Genomic DNA, 17,943 nt, shown 5'->3' on the forward strand with positions numbered 1-17,943 from the left:
CAAGTCAGTGCCAGCGACCTGGTCAATGTGTTTGGGCAAGTCCTGTCAGGCTGAGCTTTTGCAATCGCTGAGCTCCTGCGAGACAGTGCTGCTTGAGGATTATCTCTCTCTGAGGCATGTGTTAGCAGTGCTCCTTCAGCTTTGACAGTCTGGCCCAAACTGTGGGAGATGAATCTCTCAGAAAAATCAGTCCCTGACTATTTTGTAGGTGCTGGGAATGGCATTTCAACAGCCCGGCTGCCCTGCTCTGCTGTCAGATGTTGGGTTGCTGGGCACTGTCAGGCTCCCACTGCCTTCCCTTCCCTCATCTCTCTGCAGTCCCTTTGCACAATGCAAACATCTCCTAATGCCACACATATTATCACCCCTGAAATAAAATAAGTCTTTTGTCAGGTCTAATACACTTGCAGACTAATTTTAATGATGCCCAAAAATGTTAATTATCTCCCAGGATGGTAATTGTCCCCTGCTGGGTTTATTAGTTTGTTTACCAGATCTCCTCCTCTTGTGCGTGTTCATTAAAAATGTCGATAAAGCACACAAAAATGCTGCTCGTAGGGTGCTAAGCATGGGGACCATTTCTGTCAGGGCGAAGGAAAGATTAAATGCAAGTGATGCGCCATGAAGTCCGGGCCATGAGATAAACAGCGAGGCAAAGACGCCTTTGCCTTGCAGCAGGAAAGGACAAATCTCCTCCAGGTGGGCCCTGATGTTCTCAGAGGGCTCCCTGCCCATGTCGGGCTGGGGACCAGGGTCTCCTGACCTGCGAGCAGAGCCCATGCCCTCTCCCACTGTGATCCACAGGTTTGGGATCTGTTCTGCACCCCTGCAATGATTCCCCATGTCATGGGGTGGCAGGCCACCTATGCAGGGACACACAGCTGAATGCAGGGCAGATGGAGACAGCAGAAGCCAAGCGTGAAACCACCTCTGGTAGGAAGGGGCATGAGGATGCTGCAGGGCTATGTCTGCAAGGCAGGGGCTCAGCTCCTTCTGGGCTTCCCAGCAGAAGCGTTTCTTGCCTGCGTTTGTACAGTAAGGGTGCGGTGCGGCAGTGAATAGCAGCAGTGTTGTGCTCACTGTGGGCTTGAGCTAGTTCTCACTTTGGTCATGGGTTCCTGAAGCTATCTTTTCAAATCAGCTAAAATGAAACATAAAGGAAACCTACTGCTTCCATGAAGCATTATTTTGGGGTCAAAGGGTTCCTTAGTACTGTGATCATGAAGAGTCCCAAATCAGCACTGCTGTGTGTAACAGGACATTGGCAAAACAAATCTAATATACCAACAGAGAAGAAAACAAGTCATGATGCTAGGAAATACAGATGCTCCTTTTTAGAGACGCTCCATCGCTTGGCTCACCCAGCCAACTCCAGATTTCACCAAGGCTTGGCTGTTCCTTGGCTTTTAGGCGCCACCTGTTGAAACACGAAGCCAAGTGGAAGTGTCCAGCACTGGGACACCACTGGTGCCACCCCATCACGCAGCCCAGAAAGTGCCATGCAGAGAGGAACGGGGGAAAAAACAAACTCACAACAAACTAAACAGTGTTTCACATCTTTATAGCCTCTGCTTCCAAACAAGTTGGGACAAACAAAAGCAAAAGTCAGAGTTTCCAGGATTTCTGCATCATTAAAACGAAGTAGGCATCACTGTCCACAGAGGCACTAACTCCAGAGTAGTAGTTCAAAAATTCATCTTTTGTAACCTAGGAATGAGAAAAACAGAGTTAAAAACGTGTGATGGCTACAGACTGTAGCCCACAGCAAGGTGTTTATGTTACACGTTCCCATGTTTTGCAGAAAAATCTTTAGCCTCTTTCAGAGAAGTCTGACTTTTTCATCAGGTTGTCCTGATCTGACATCAGAATGTGCTGCCCCAGCAAGCTCTGAGACTTTGTTTATTCCAATAACTCTGAGGTCAGTGTATTGAGCTTGGTGTGTCTGGAGACAGAGTTGTTGTTATGTCCTGGCAAACTGAACGTAAGACAAGTTATTCTGGCTATTGCTAAACATTGACTGCATGACTTAGATGCCACAATGAAATTAGAGTATTCCAACACTAGAACCATCACCAGATGAATGTAAAGAGCTCCAAATGTTAGTAAAGATTTTATTTTTTTTATTAAAAAATGAGAAACGAAGCAGAAATCCATTGATGGGACTGTCTAAACTAGTAAGTCTATGCGATAAGGTCAGAGTTTCTCTGAAGGAGCTGTAATCATAGCAAAAGTCACAGAAAGTGGGCAGCTGGTGACGGCATCAGGCTGGTCTCAGCATTTTCTGGTTTACCATGGAAAGCTGATCATGCTATTGCTCCCAGCACAGAGGTCAGTAGCAAAACCAGCCCAAACCACTGGGCTGGCCCCTTCTGTCAGCTGGTGCCGGCAGAGGCACGAGCCCGGCTGCGGGGTGGCACAGCTCCGCTCTGCCCACGCAGCGGCGAGGCTTTGGGGCAGGGCTGTGCAGTCATTGCCTCGCTGGCTTTCATTTAGCAGCGTGTGCAGCTGGTTTCATCTGCAAAAACCTCAGCTGCTTCCATCTGCCCCTGCCACGACAGCTTTCTGCCAGGGGACCAGTGAAGCGAACAGGTTCAGTGAGCGTACCCTGTGGCCTGATTACAAGAGTGAGAGAGGCTTGCATCAAAACTTGGTTGCCTGAACCAAAAATTCTTGCTGCAGGAGGGAAACACGAACCAAACAACTCTGGACCAGATCAAGCCAAAAAGTTCCGCTCCAGGAACAAAAATACAAAGCCACAAAACCACACCAGGGGCAAAACCAACATGAAGTACCGGCTGTTGCAGGAGCAGCCTTTCCTTTCCTGGGACCATGCTGAAGGGAGAGGCCTCTCCCCCCACCTTGTGCCAGTTTGGGGCAGTCACAGAGATGCTTTGATGGCCCAGGTAGAGGTAGGGGGGAACCATTTCCCTCCCTGAAGGACCAGATGGGTCAGACAGCATTTTTGCAGCAAGGCTGGAGCTGAAACCTTCACCTCTGGTGTTGCCCCACAGCCCTGCAGACTCAGATGTTCCTATGGTTTGTGCCATCCTGTTTAGCATCTGTTGCACAATCAGAAAGAAGAAATAAAATGTTCAAGCGTGAAGTACCAACCAAGATCTGACAATCTTGATGGCAGCGCCAGATACGGTCACGTGCATTGCCACCTATCTCCCAGCATCTGCCGTGTGCGCTCTGCAACCACGGGCTGGCAGGACAGCCTGCACCAAGGTCTATCTCCAGCATCTGCCAGCTCTGTACCCGGCACACAGCAGCCTGAGGCTGAGCACGGGCACTCAAGCTTCATTTGTGGCTCTCCCAGCTGGCAGCACAGCAGCCCCATCAGAGAGGCATGGTGAGGGGTTGAAGGGCGGCTCAAGGTTTTGAAGCAATGTAATCATGAAAAATGTCCTCCTGGAGATGCCGAGGAGCATGTCCCATGGGTGACAGGACTGCAGCTGGGCAGAGTGAGGAGCCCACGGGATGCTCACTGAGCCCTGCCACCAGAACGAGGGGCGTGAGCTCCCATGGCTCCCACCCTCAGGCCAGCATCAGAGGCTAAACCGAAGGCTGCCTGAGGCCGGTAGCAAAGCTTCTGCTGGTTTTAAAAATGCTTTGTTGTTTCCACTTCTGCGCTTTGACTCTGTTGTTCCTCCTCCCAGTTAATCCTCCCCTCTAGAAATGTATATTGCTTTTGGGGATTAAGTAAAATTGGAAAGGGTTGGTACTGAAAAGACAAACTGGTTAGGAGTTGCAGCTATGCAGATTTAAATTTCCACTGCCCTTGATTAAACATCAGCACAACAGATTACTTGTGGAGTCTGAAACCATGAACTAGCATGTCAGAAGGAAATCACTTCATTTTGAGATGCCTGCCATCCATTACCATTGCTTTCTTTTTAGTTGAAACCTAGAAGATAGCTAACATGATACCCTGTTCTGGAGCCAATTAGTAAATGAAAAAGAAATGGATTGCACACAAGCTGCCAGGATATGCAAAGCCTCTATTTGCAGCAAGTGTGTTTTTTATATGAGCTATGTTGGTACCTCAGTAGCATCTCAGTAAGACTCCTCTTACGATCAATGGTAATCACAAAAAAACTCTTTCCACTAGTTTACACCGTTAGCCAGTATGCAAATTTCTAGAGGTTCACAGATCAAAGACAATAATTGAGCTTGCACAGCATTTACTAAGGAATTTCAAAGAGCTATTGCTTGTACTGAGGTCATGGCTGGAAAAAACAAAAGCAGAGTTTGCACAGGACTAGAGCTAGAAGCACTCAGGACTACAGTGCTCAAACTTACAGCAGTCAGGCCTTGGAACTTGTTGCCCAGGGAGGTGGTGGAGTCACCGTCCCTGGGGGTGTTCAAGGAGAGGTTGGACGTGGTGCTTAAGGGCATGGTTTAGTGGGTGACAGTGGTGGTAGGGGGATGGTTGGGCCAGATGATCTTGGAGGTCTTTTCCAACCTTAATGATTTATATGATTCCTTGTGTTTGATTAGTGTAATACATCCTTGCATACACAAACAGTCCATACTAAGCACAAGCAGAGACTTCATCAGACAAATTCATTTGAAAATATAGTCTGTGAGTCTACACTGCTTTTAGCTGGCTGCCAGTCTGAAATGGAGCAAACACTGCCATGCATAAGCCATTTACTCTTTGCTACAGCAACTCAGCCTTGGGGAACATCAGGACATTGTGACAGAAACAGAAAGAAGACAAAAGAAAAAGGAATCAAGAGAGGAATGATTAGGTATGTTGCCCTCCCCTCCCCCTTCTTCTTCTTATTTTTTTAAGTTTCCTTGTTGTGCCATTTCCCCACTCTCTGCATGGGGAGAGGACAGCAGATCTCAGAACTGACAGTCTCATTAGTGTGGCCAGGGGCAGCAAGGAGAAGGATGTGTTCCCACCCTTTCTTCAGCATCAGAAACTGAAGATGACCAGACAAGAAAATTACAAGTTCCTGAGTTCCCAGAAAGTTCCCTGAAGACATAGCTCGGTCATAAACCAATACAAATATGAAAAGCAGAAAAAGCAGCAAGCAACTTTCGATGTCAGTGTGTACAGACAACAGCTACCCTACTGGTAAATGTTCCAGGAACAGAGAGAAGAAAGTACTGTAACACGTATGCCATTTAAAGAAAACCATTAGTGAGATGGTTTCAGAGTACAAAAAGAAAGAAACCAAAGTGGGGGGGAAAGCAATAAGCAGGCCCACAGAGGTTTGAAGCAACGCATGCGCACAAAAGATGCCTGCCTGCTGACATATTTTGAGTTGTAAGCTGTGGAAAAATAGGGCTCTAAAGAGTCTTTGGCATTTATATTGATCCATCCTCCCCTGCTTGTTTTGTCTCCCTCTCCAGCCTCCCAGCACTGGGAACTCACAGGTTCCCAGCACCAAGCTGAGCACTTAGGCAGTGGCTCCGTCCCACGGGTGAGACACAAGAAGCCAGGCGAGAGGGGTATGTGACCCTCCAGCCCACCCCTGTTATCCCCTGGAGCACTCTATCATGTTCCTTACAGCCTGCCCCAGACCATCACCCTTCCTGAACATTTATTTTCCTCCTCTTGTGTCCTCTGTCCCGTGGAGCTGTATCTAGTGCTGGAGGGGGATACATTCAAGAGTCACGGTGACCTGCTGCTGATGTCCGAGAAGAGAAGAAAAGCTCATCTCAGAGATGAAAAGACATGTCAGGGATGCAGGGAGAAAAGGGTTAGATCTGCTGAGTGGCTGGATGCCAGATCTGCTCTCCGATTATGCTGCCAATCCCCTGAGGCTGAGACTACCAAAGCATCTGGGAATTATTTCTGTAGATTGACTGTAAGACTGTAATTGGCACAGTTACTGGAAGCTGCTATTATGGAAAATGAGCGTGTTGTTGTGCATACACTTAATCATGGGAACCTACAAAAGGTGAAAGTAAAGTCTTGTTCTTTTAATCATACAATCAGAGTTTCCAAGCGTTCTTCATCATGATGATAAAATAGACATCAGTGTCTATTGAGGCGCTGACTCCTGCATAGTAGTTCATGAATTCTTCTGTTGTAACCTGAGACAGAAGGATTTAAAATAGAAAAATGAACCTTTATTTTTTTTTCATGTTATAGTAAGCCAAAACCACATATTGAGAAAAACTCTAAATGAAACTTAACACCTGCTATTTCGCATTGTTTTTAGTGAAAAGGAACCCAACAGGAAGAATGAAGACAGTGAAAATGCAGAGTTCACTTTACCAGAAATAAGAGCTCTTGTCCTCCAAGAACACTTGGATGGAAATTAAACATGCAGAGTTAAACTAATCTTATCAGGATCTGAACTTAAAGTCAATGCTGTCCAGGAAGGCAAATATTTAAATGTATTTTTTTTCCCAGGAGTGCTATCCTCTATTTGCATTATCATTAATAGAAGTGGATGGGGTTCCTGGTGCAACCCAGAGACAGATATGAGCTTTATGGCTCTTCACCAGAGAGAAAATATCAGTGCCCTAACAGGTCTCACTTAAAGAAGCAAAAATTCTTTCAAATACTAAAGAGTTTTTGAGTATCTTTAATAGGTATTTGATGATGAAAATAGTGATACCTTAACTCTTGAACCATATACATTATTCTTTTAATATCACACAGGAAAAATATTTGCTCCTATAATGTTGTGCATGTGAGAGCTAGGCAACAAGTGACAAACGGGAGTAAGGAAATCTACTGCCTGTCCTACCATTACGACCTGATTACAAGCTTCACTGACCCTGCCTATTTCAGAGGCACCCAGCAAAATCGTGATGAAGAGGACCTGTCTAGCAGATGCTTAGCCATGAGGCATTTTAGCTAAAAGCATTTTAGGTGTCTTCTGTTCATAGCAGGACCATTAGTGACCCCTGATTCTGGCATAGGAAAAGTCAGAGGCAGTCCTCAGAAGAAACCACAGTCTGGTGAGCTAGCACCAGGATTGCTGAACAAGAGGTGAGTGGTAACTTTTCTGTAAATTCAAACACTGTAGCATTTATTAGGAGCAAGGCATTGATGAAGCCAAACAGAGGCATTCAGCTTGTCAAGAATCATTCTGGGGGCTCATCTTTTTTAATGCATTCATTTATGACCTCAGCAAAAAAGGAAAATTTTTGCTGAGGTTTGCTAGACGTCATCACTGCTGCAGAAAAGGGACAACTCACACAACCAGTACTTCTCAGGATGACACAGCAGAGAAAGGGATGAAACTCAGCTCTACTAAGTGCAAAGTCACGCCCTAGAGAAATAAAACCAATTACTTCTCTACCAAACTGAGAACATGCCTATTGGAAACAAAACAAGTGGAGGCTTTGGGTGTTTTAGCCAGTCATTAGACAGGCAGGTGTCACCAGTGCAGTGCAGTATGAAAGCCCAGGTGCAACCTAAGACTATTTGGGAAGAGACAGTGAAATGTTACAGACATTGCATAAAGAGTTGATGAAACCTTATCTAGTTTGTTATTTTGCAAAGCTTGGACCAAGAATATTGACACGTGAACAGCAGAGGTTGCTCAGTGTTGGTCAGATACGTGTAAGATCAGACCAAAGGACTCTGCAGACACACAATGAGGGGAAAAGAAGCATGTTTGGCTCAAAGATAGTTATGAACTGAATGCATGGGAAGTCCATCACAGAGGGTGCCCAGGCTTTGTACCTGCACTGGAGAGTGAAGGAAGGCCTCCTAGCCCTGCCCCAGCTGGTAGCTCCTGGGGGACACGTCTGGTGGCAGCCCTGGGTCCCTCTGGCTGCCCCCTCACAGCCCTCCAGCCACAGCTCTTGGCTTTCCCTCTGCTCTGCTCAAACCTCACTGTCCCTCTGACATCCTGTGGATAAGTCCATCTCTATTACAGATTGACTTCCAAGTAAAGCATCTCAGAGATTATGAGTACTAGAGAAATGCTAACTGAAAGTATTTCACATATTAGGGAACCTGCTTTTGAGCTGGATCCTGTTTTTTATTCTCCTAAGAAGTAAAAAAATCCTCTAATTTACATAGATTTTGAAAATTAGCAATTGAGTGGGTTAGTTGAAAGACAGAGTTTGAGTAACCTGTAAAAGTAGATCCATATATGCTACAAGCCCATAAATGCAGTCTCATGCTTACCTTTGCACCTCCTGCTCTTTGCCTGTCAATGCCTAAGCAAGCTCAACTAGCAGTCCTACACAGAGGTTATGCATATGTTTTACTGTACTCCATGTATATGATGCAAATGCATGATTGGTACTGGAATCATTTTCTCATTTAATAAATTAATTCAAATTGTGAGTCATCTGGTGACTTCACAGCCTGACATCAGATGTTTCACTTACCTTCCCATCTTTGTCATAGGGTGAATCAAAATTATCCAGAAAGGCCCTAAAAACCTGATCTTCTGTCCAGTCTCCGTTTTGGTACTTGGGATGGTGTTTTGCATTATACACTCCCCGTAAGTCTTCAATCGTGATGACACCATCTCCAGTTTTATCTAACTTCCTAAATGCCTGCATGATGATCTCTTTTCTGGCATTTGACATGGGAGGCTGTAAAGAAATATCAGCAGATTCAATTCATTTCTATAAATGCCCAGTTCAAAATTCATGTAACTGCTCTTGTTAATAGTAAAGTGAGTTCAAGGCACATAGGACAACAAAGTGCTGATAGTCTACACTGTCCGTGACATAGGAAGGGTATTATATCACCAAAAAGTGGTGTGGTAGAGTCTAATTAGTGTCTATTGATAGGATTGTAAATGGACAAAAAGAGAAAAAAGACTTCTTGAACACTTCTATTCTACCAATTTAAAATATTTCTGCCATCAGCAGGCACTAATTATTTTACTTCTCAATTGTTGTGACTCGAGAAGAGCAGAGGCTCCAACCAGGATCTGTCATGCTGTCGTCTATTAGAGAAAGCTCCCACTGGACTAGCTCACGTTATGATGAAACATAATATAAGATGAAGGACAGAAAAGTGAGATTAATGGGCTAAACTACATAGGTACCTGGACTGTTATATAGGAACTGAGGTACCTAAATCAAGACAGCAATTCATAAAAATCCATCACAACCATTTCTTTACTAGGACTATTAGATTTTGCCAATCAGTGGCAGAATCATGTAAGGTTCTGAGCTTTCTCATCCACAGAGGAGTTATTTGGGGTGATTTTTTTTCCTTTAGCATATTAAGATGGAAATGGAATATTTTAACTTCTCAAGAGTTACAGATATTGTAAGTACAGCTGTAGATTTTGCTAGTTTCTTAGGTGCAAAACAATACTGTGTTTCACTAGTACTGAAGTTTAGCTAATGACAAATCAGGGTTCTTTCTCCATTTAATGCAGTAATAACATAAATTCCCAGACTTACTCTCAGTGTAACAAGAAATTCATCAAAATCAATTGTTCCACTGCCATCTTTATCAAATATCCGGAAAATCTCTTGTGCTTCTTCCTTGTCTATCATCATAGCATAATCATTTAATCCTTTCACAAATTCTTTGAAATCAAGGGTCCTGCTGTTGTCATCATCCATAATCCGAAATACTCTGTGGAAAATGTGCAATTTGAGGAGAACGCAAAGGAGAATTTAAAGGATGCTGCGGAGGTTTAGCAAGATGCTGGAGAACAGGGCCACCTTACTGAGATAACATTTCCCCCCTGCACAGTCTTCTGAGAAAAAACAAAACAAAACAAAACAAAACAAAAAAATAAAACCTATCAACAGCAGAGATGACCTGCTTAGATTGTGTGCCTGAAGCTGAAGTTAAATGAGGTGAAGGCTACCTTAACTGAAGGAGTCTTGCTATTCGTTACATGTTGAGCTCTCTAACAGTTGTGCAGATAGATGAAGTTGCAGCCGGTCATCTGGGATCCCTCTGAGGCTAAGGGAGACAGGGAGGGGTTCCAGCGCATGGCCCAGTTCCCCTTCCTGGGGTGGGGTGCTCCACGCTCTGAGGTGACTGCAGAAGCAGCCTGTGTGCCCCCCATGTACTGGGCACCTGACAGACAAGCTACAAGGGGAGTCACACCCCAAGGAACAACAAAATCCCCAGTATTGAGGCACTTAAGTTAATTGCAGAAAACACCAAGGGGAGAGAGATGTTTTACATTCTTCCTCTCTCCCTGGCAGGAGTTGTTCCAGGTCTTGGGGAAGCACCTTCCTTCTGAAGGACTCATCTTAGTCCTTCACCAGACGAGCAGGTGAGTCCTGTCTCCCAAAACAGGCTCTGTGGGTTATGGCATTTGCATCGGAAGTGGGAAACACAGGTTTTACACCCTGCTCAGACTGCTGCTGACTGAAATGCCATGTTTGTCCCCAGGCATGGGTAAATAAATGGTAAGGAGTGGCAAAAATGAAAACCTGTGGCAAAAATGAAGAATTAAATTCAAACCTTTCCTGGCACAGTTGGTAGTTGGGTGGAAAGTTCGAAGGACCAAAACTTTGAGCACAGGCAGCTAAAGAGTGAGTTGAATGAACCTGAATTCCTTCCCTGGATCTGGTTCAGAGATTCTTGAGGACCCACTTTGCCACTTGTAAATGAGATATCAGGGAGGGGTATTGTGCTTTCCAGCTACAAACAACAGCAAAAGGAGTGCAAAGCATGGCCATGCTCGATAAGAGCAGTGGGGATTCCTACTGCACAACTCAGCGGGGCCAGAATTTCATCCAAGAGCTGTTTGGGGATCTTTACATTAAGAAATACAGAATAATTTAGGTTAAATGTGATCTCTGGAGGTGTTTAATGCAACTTTTCACTCAAAGCAAGTTAAATTCAAAGCTAAGCCTAGGTGCTCAGTGCTTTGGCCAGCTGGTGTTTGAAAGTTTCCAAAGACGGAAGTTTTGCTTCCAGTGCTTAGTTGTCTTCCAGTGCTTTGTCATGCGCATGGTGAAACAGCTTTCCCACATATTCAGCTGGAATTTCCTTCACATCACCTTATGGACACTGACTCTCTCCCCATCATCACTGGACATCCTACAAAGAGCCTCCTCCATCTCTTTTCCCCATAACCACCCTTTCACTATCTATGTTTGGAGCCTCCTGCAACTAAAACCGTTAGGCTGAACAGTGGATTTGACTTCTTGGACTTACCTGCCAAGTCCTTTAATGCCTGCAGATCCCCTTGCTAAGCACTTCAGTCGAAGTCTTTCTACAGGGTCGGTGGTTTTAGACAGGTTTCTTTTGGCCTGGATTGCCATCTCTCGGTCATGCCTTGCTGTGCCTGGCATCTGAAACACCAAAGCTCTCAGACAATGCGGATTCATAAACAAAACACAGTGTACTGAAGCCTGCCTTAGTATACAGAGCATCCTAAGTCCCTCACTTGTAAGGTGTTTGCAACTCTTTCATGAGGACTCCTTTTTACCCTCTATTTCCTTTTCATTATATCTTTTTCTCAGAAGAGGAAATTGCCAGAGGAACTGAACATTTTCTTTCCATTGAGTGAAAATAATTGCTTTGACCTGCACTTCATGGGCCACCAAACCTGAAAGGAGAGCTCAGACAACCACACTGCTGCTTTAACCCAGATGAAATTTGAAAGCGTGGGTACGAGTTTGCTTGCCTACTGTGTACGAACACAATGAAAGTTGGTGGACATAGCTGGGAGAGTGCTGCTGCTGTACCTCCAGCAGCCCTGCTGAGCCTTCTCAGCCTTGCCAGCTTGGCAGTTAGTATTCCCAAACAGGAAAAGCAGTGACAGCAAAAATTGTCCTGGCTGAGGGCTTTCTTCTTGTCTGTCTGTTGTTCCCCATGCTGATGCTGGGGAGAGGATGTGTGGGCAATGAAGTCACTTGTAAGCTTGGGTCCCCATCCCTGTGGGTGAGTGGGAAAGCAGCTCAAGGCTAGGACTGCCGTCCGTAGCCTGGCTGCTGGGCCTGCAGATCAAGAAAAAGGTTTCCAAAATGTCTTCCAGCCTTTAAAGCATCACAGGAGGAGGCCATGTTGTGGGAGAGCTGTGGAAGGGCCTGGCTGAGTCATGGCAGAGGCCTGCCTGGGCCCGGTCCTCTCTGCTGAGGGTGCCCAGAGGAGGGGAGATGTGGAAGGCAGGCAGCTCTGTGAGGCATCATGGGTGCCCACCACACTTCAAATCTTGATGTCATTGAACTGAAGCAGTCAGAGAAAATTTCTGAGAAACTGGGGATTAAACTGTTTCACCTTAACTACTTCACTCCTGCCTACAGGGCATTGTCTATGGCAGCTTGTTGTTTTTATGTGTGCCTTCAGACCACACCAGCTGAGTTTGGGAGAAACATAAAGACAGAATGTCTTTGTTCCCCAAAATTGTTTTCAGTGCTAGCGTAATGCAGAAATCCATTGTGGTAGGGAAGAGATCATTGTCAGCTTTTGCTTCAGCCAGGATGGACAAAGTTATCCCAGGAGTTCATTAATGAGTGACCAAGAAGCCTTCCAGCTATGTGAGGTCAGCAGTCAAAAATTTTTCTGCAGACAATGAACTGTCCTTAAGGGAAAATTTTTAGCTGGCAAGAATATAAAATACAGTGGGATTATATAAATACTGTGCAATCTGTATTTTCATTCTGTATTTATATACTATAGCTTGTATATATTATGCATACATATCTATATACAGTGTGCTTAAACATTCATGCTTAGCATTGTGTAGTATGCCTTTGTATTATATTTAGATACATAAATACTATGCAAACATGATCTGAGACAAATGATGAGATAATTCATCTCCATTGCACACTGAAATAATCTACACAAAAACACCATGTAAGGACTTTAGTAGCTCTCTGCCTCAGGCTCAGTGCGGGCATTTCCCGTATACTGCAATGCACATCAAATAATCATTGCAGTGAGATTGATGAATTGAGGCTAGAGAGGGACCATCTGATATGATATCTATTATAATCTCCTATACCTCCATAAAAGCCACTGAAACTGGCCAATCCTCAATTATCTCTGCAGCAAGTACATAATTTGCTTCTGCATGTAAAAGCATTTCTAGGCAAGAACGCGCCATCTCTAGACTAAATTGTACCAGTATTGAATCATTTTCATTTTAAAATATCTTCTTTGCTTCCAGTCTGAAATTTCCCGATCACTAGATGATATTTTCTTTTACTAGATTAAAGGGCTACACCTGTTTAAAATTTGTCCAGATGCAAACATTTGAAGCACTCTTTGGCTAAGCAATTAGACAGAGCTTAGAACTCTTGCTACAAAATCAGTTTCCAGATGTTAAATAATTCTGCTGTTGTTCCTGACTTGTTCCAATATTTTGTCAGTATTCTTTCTGAGGTGGAACAAAGCATTCTTATAATCTTACTAATGCCACAGGCAGCAATAATTCCATTTTTTATCTCCATGCATAATGGTTAAAAACACTAACAATCAATAATTCTGCTGGTCTTTGAGAATCTACATTCTCTAAAATGTTCAATAACGAAATCAACGAACACCATGCTGTGACATCAAACTCAGCAGTTAAAGTTAGTTCATAAAGATATTGCACTTAAATGACATATTACATTAAAGCCTCTTAAACGTGACCTGGCTTCCTATGTCACACAACAGCATGTATTTGAGAATCCTTACTATACATTCACTGAATAAAGAAAAGCATTGAAATATAAACCCCAGAACATATGAGCCTGGTCCACACTCTAGTATGTCTATCACTTCCCGATTTCTGCTGGCAGCTGCTGTAAACTAAAGATAAACACTTCCAAGGCTGTTAAAAGATTATTTTAAGAAATGTTTTAAGAAAACAGATTCTGAATCATAGCAAGGATAGGGAATTCAGTGATTCAAAAGCTCTCTCTTTTCTTTCATTTTGCTTTCCATATATGCTGCTTTTTCCAAGCAACCCTCTTTCTGCAGACTGTCCTATGAAATACTGAGAGAGTGCAACACTTGATTATGTCTCTACTAGAAATGAGTGGCAAAATCTTTTGTTATTTGTTAGCAGCAGGATCTGATCTCAGTCTTTGAAAGGACAGGAGTTACAGAGCTCACAAACAATGAAGCAAGATGTGACCTTGGAAAAATGGTAACAATCAGCTGACAGTGCATGAAGTCCCACTAGCTGTTTAAACAACATTCTTGCTAGGACAAATCCTGGTTAAAGAAATAAAATAAAAAAATCCTTCAGATTACATAACAGCAATACAGTTTAGGGTGGTGGACACCTACACCAAGAGGTCACCCAACAAGAGATACCAACATCTTCAACTGGAACTTCCCCAGGGGAAATGAGAAACCTCCTCTGAGTGGTCACAGAAGACCATAAGATTAAAACAACATTGTAGATATGGGCATTGAAGATAAATGTGGTTGTTCAGATCCTGCACTGCAATAGGGAGCTTGGCCATCCTGCTCTCCCCAGCACTTCCAGCTCTTCCCTGAAGGACAAGGTTGGAGGCCAAAGCTGGGATTTTGTCACCTCTCTGCAAAGGCATCATGCCATTGTGGGAGATGGAGATAAAATAGAACACATAGTTCTCACAGGAGAACAAAACAGCATGTCTTACCATTGGTGATACTCCAGAGCCAAGCTGAAGGCATGTCCTGATCTCTTGTCCTCTTTCTCTTCTCTGGTTACTAACTTTAAGCAGCTATTCCTCTGCCCTTTCTGATGCACCGAATATGGGAACTGATGTGGACAGCACAGTGTGTGCCAGGGGACAGACACCTACACAGTAACCAATGCAAAAACTAACTTTCCAGTATGCAAGCCCCCTTTTGGATCTAACATGAAATAATTACAGATACAGTCAGGATTAGTTGAATATAACAGTTCACTATGTACCTTCCAAATGTGTTATGTATTAATAACCATTACGACAACAAGAAAAGGTCATAACTGTAATTTTACATGTTTATAATTCTTATACCTCTTCCAAGATCATCAGTTGTCTCCCACTGTGAAATGAAAAAGGGGCTGGTTAATTTAATTGAACACTGGAGAGCCTTGTTCTGCCTTGCAGCCTGGACTACAAGCAATTACAGCACCCTGAGTTCCAGCATTGTTTGTTTCCATGGGCGATGCTGTGTTGTGCGAGCTGAACAGCAATGATTACATTTCTTACCAAAAATTAAACCTGAATTTTTTTTTTTTTTTTTTCAGAAAAACATCAAACTGTTCATGACCCAAATCTCCTTGCATCCCTTTAAGCCTGAGGCTTAAACCTGGAAAGAGGCAGATTTAACCTAAGCTGTGCTCTGGTTCAGTAGTGTTTGTTTATACATTATCCTTCAGCTGAGACCAAGAGCCTCCTTGGAAAATCCAGGCCTGATTTTCCTGAGAAACACCCAGGTGTGGCAGACATAAACCCACACCAATCTGTGGATTATTGTCAGCTCTGAAAGCGCCTGTCCTGGCCAAACTCTTAAGTCACACACCACACCTGAGCAAAAAATCTTGGAGACTATCAGTCTATTTAAGTGGCCTAAACCAATAGCATGTATTTGGGTTTTACTCCTAACAATCTCGTTAAATTATTACAAGCATGAAAATCGGATGGATGTTAGGCGACTACCTTAACATCTCACTAAAAATCGGGCTTCCCAGTCCCACCAACCCCTCTGTAGTAGCCTGCAGCCTCCCCTTTGCCTCTCCCCCATCCCCAGCAGCACTTGGCTCCATCCTGTCAGGTAGGACATTGCTATTCATCACATTTTTATATATATCTGATGATATATATATATATATATGTATATAAAACAAACGCTAGTGGCCAAGCCCCAAGCTCAGCTGGTGAGAAAAGCTTGTTGCGAGCCAGCAAATGGAAGAGAAAATCCTTTACCTGCAACACTATCCTGCACCTGGGGTTTCCGCCCGGGACCGGGGAGGTTTCTGGGGGCCCGGACGGCGTGGTGCCACAGCTGCTCCCAGGCTGCTGCCCGGACCCGGACGGGCGGTGAGAGGAGGCGACGCAGGGCCGTGGGCAGTGCCGGGCTCACTGCAGAGCTTCCTCGTCCACCTCGTTTTACTTGTTTACTTACCCGGCTGCCTTGCCTCCCCCTTTTTGGGAGGCCTGGCGTTTACCAGCCGGTCTCCAGGGTGACACTGGTGGCTGCGGCTGGCCCAACCTGCAATTACGTTGCTTCCCTGGGCTACTGCCGCTGGGTTGCAAGCTTCCTTTTATTTAACCTGATTTTAAACAGATGCCTTCTTTCTCCTCCCTACCCAGACGGGCTGTGCAGGGGACACCTTGCACCCATGGATGCGATGTGGGAGTGGACGACCCCTCGTGCTGCCTCTCGCCCAGACAACCCGCGATGCCCACAGGAGGGTGCCGGAGCAACACCGCGGATGGCGATGTTTTGATGACACGTTTCTCCGCTCTGTAGTTGATAGGGCTGAAAAGACTTGCTGGTTTAGTCCTTTACTCGAAGTACAATAGGAACAAGTAATTAATAGCCTGACAGTTGTGTTTCACAATAAACAAGCTGCTGGCATATTTTTTTTCCTGCTGATTAATTATCGTTTGGAAGACTGGCCAGCAGCAAGAGCCTCTGGGGAGATGCTGAGATGACGCTCGTTTGCAGAAAACTGAAAAAAGGTTAAACACCCAGCTGATGAAGGAAAATTTCTCTCTGTCTAGACACAGCTATTAACAACTCTGCCTGCAAAAGGTCACAAGCATTATCAGCGACATAGTATAGCACTTGGGTAAGAAGTTGGGGTGTATTGATATACTTCTTAGGGGTGACAGGTAGCCTGTGTTTTGCTTCTCGGCCCTCTCCTTCAGCAGCACACTGGACATACGTGGTCAGGGCCGAGGGCAAGGGCAGCTAGCTCAAGCTGAGAAATGGGGAAAGGGTCCAGTCCTGCCCACGGATAAAACACCAAGTCAGAACGAGTATGTGCATCGTTTCCTGACGAGAGCAGGAAATTATTTTAGGCAATTAGTAGAGTAATAACATTTGCATCTTGGCAGGCTGCTTATCTTTCATCGACAGGTACTTCCTGGTACTAAACTGCAGTTTGTGCAAGACTTCATATACACTTATATCTCCCATCTGGCAACTGGTTGTACATTAATGCACAGCCAGGAAACAATGCATGTTTAATCAGTAAGTGATTCAAAAATCCTTGCCTCTGTGACAGTGTGACGTCCCCGTCGGCCGGCTTTGCTCTGTGCATCGATCCCCGGGGGCTCTGGGAGTGCGGAGCAGAGGGGCTGCCAGCGCAGGAGCAGCAGCCCCTGCTGTCCGCCGGCACTCACTGCAAGGGCAGAACAGGAGCTGGGGCCGGTGAAATCGTCTTCTCTGAGCAACGACTCCGCCCTGGAAATGCAGCATCCCACCTGCGCGAAACCACTCTTTGCATGCAGAATTTGCAGCTTTCAGAAGGGTGCCTGTAGGCTGGCACAGCAAGGAAGGGCTCTTGCAAGCAGAAGAGCAGGTTAACTAAACACTTGGATATTTGGTGCTTTCTGCTGAAGGCAATTTGTATGTCTAAGCCCAGGCACACATATACACATACACATACTCATACACATACCCATGTTCCATTTACCTTCAGCACACTCCTCTGAAAAATGGGCTATGCTAGTTAATGAATTACAAATCTGAATAATCATTAATGTGCTTTCAGGTGTCTCAGGTTGCATCAGGCTAGAATTAAGTTTATCTGATGGTACCTGCTCCATTACTGTGCACGAAGCTGTAAGCAGAGCTCAGGGGATTCAGAGTTTATCGGAAACGAGACAGGGTTTTCGCCAAAACTTTGGAATTGTTTCTCCTCATCTTCTAACTACCTTTGAAAACATAAATTTAATTTTATTATTTATTTATTTTCAGTCTGAACAGTCTGTTTGGTTTGTGGCTCAGCACTTGATTTAATCTAACAAGAAAAAAATATCTATGAGATCTACTGTAGTCTATATGCTTATGACAGAGGAGGCAGAAATCTTGTCAATGTTCAGTTTCCAAAAAATCAGATTTCTTGTTGAATTTCAGCAGGAGGGAAGGTGTAAGATATGTACCTC

At 44.5% G+C, this 17,943-nt stretch overlaps 1 protein-coding gene across 6 annotated transcripts; it reads right to left on the bottom strand.

The window, feature by feature from the left end:
• Positions 1 to 1,544: 1,544 nt before the first annotated feature.
• Positions 1,545 to 17,193, bottom strand: CAPSL (calcyphosine like). 6 transcript variants are annotated; one of them, XM_013181789.3, is made up of 7 exons: positions 15,754 to 15,946; positions 14,479 to 14,639; positions 11,072 to 11,208; positions 9,349 to 9,526; positions 8,314 to 8,523; positions 5,911 to 6,051; positions 1,545 to 1,707 (listed from the first exon to the last, which is right to left on the bottom strand). In XM_013181789.3, the coding sequence occupies exons 2-6, from the start codon at positions 14,479 to 14,481 to the stop codon at positions 5,950 to 5,952; spliced, it is 630 nt and encodes a 209-aa protein (XP_013037243.1). In that variant the 5' UTR covers positions 14,482 to 14,639; positions 15,754 to 15,946; the 3' UTR covers positions 1,545 to 1,707; positions 5,911 to 5,949. The 6 variants fall into 6 exon arrangements, with proteins under 6 accessions (XP_013037243.1, XP_013037246.1, XP_047907215.1 ...); XM_013181792.3 differs by lacking the exons at positions 14,479 to 14,639; positions 15,754 to 15,946 and adding an exon at positions 17,050 to 17,193; XM_048051258.2 differs by lacking the exons at positions 14,479 to 14,639; positions 15,754 to 15,946 and adding an exon at positions 15,953 to 16,376.
• Positions 17,194 to 17,943: the final 750 nt, after the last annotated feature.

Source organism: Anser cygnoides, chromosome Z (assembly GCF_040182565.1).
Source record: "Anser cygnoides isolate HZ-2024a breed goose chromosome Z, Taihu_goose_T2T_genome, whole genome shotgun sequence".
In the NCBI taxonomy this organism is placed as follows: Eukaryota; Metazoa; Chordata; class Aves; order Anseriformes; family Anatidae; genus Anser; species Anser cygnoides.

Bases quoted from the DNA above. Each gene is read 5' to 3' on its own strand.
- CAPSL (XM_048051257.2), bottom strand. The intron at 9,527-11,071 runs GTAAGTCCAAGA...CATTTTCCACAG, and splicing joins GGCATTAAAGGACTTGGCAG to AGTATTTCGGATTATGGATG. The intron at 6,052-8,313 runs GTAAGTGAAACA...CTTCTGTCTCAG, and splicing joins CCTATGACAAAGATGGGAAG to GTTACAACAGAAGAATTCAT.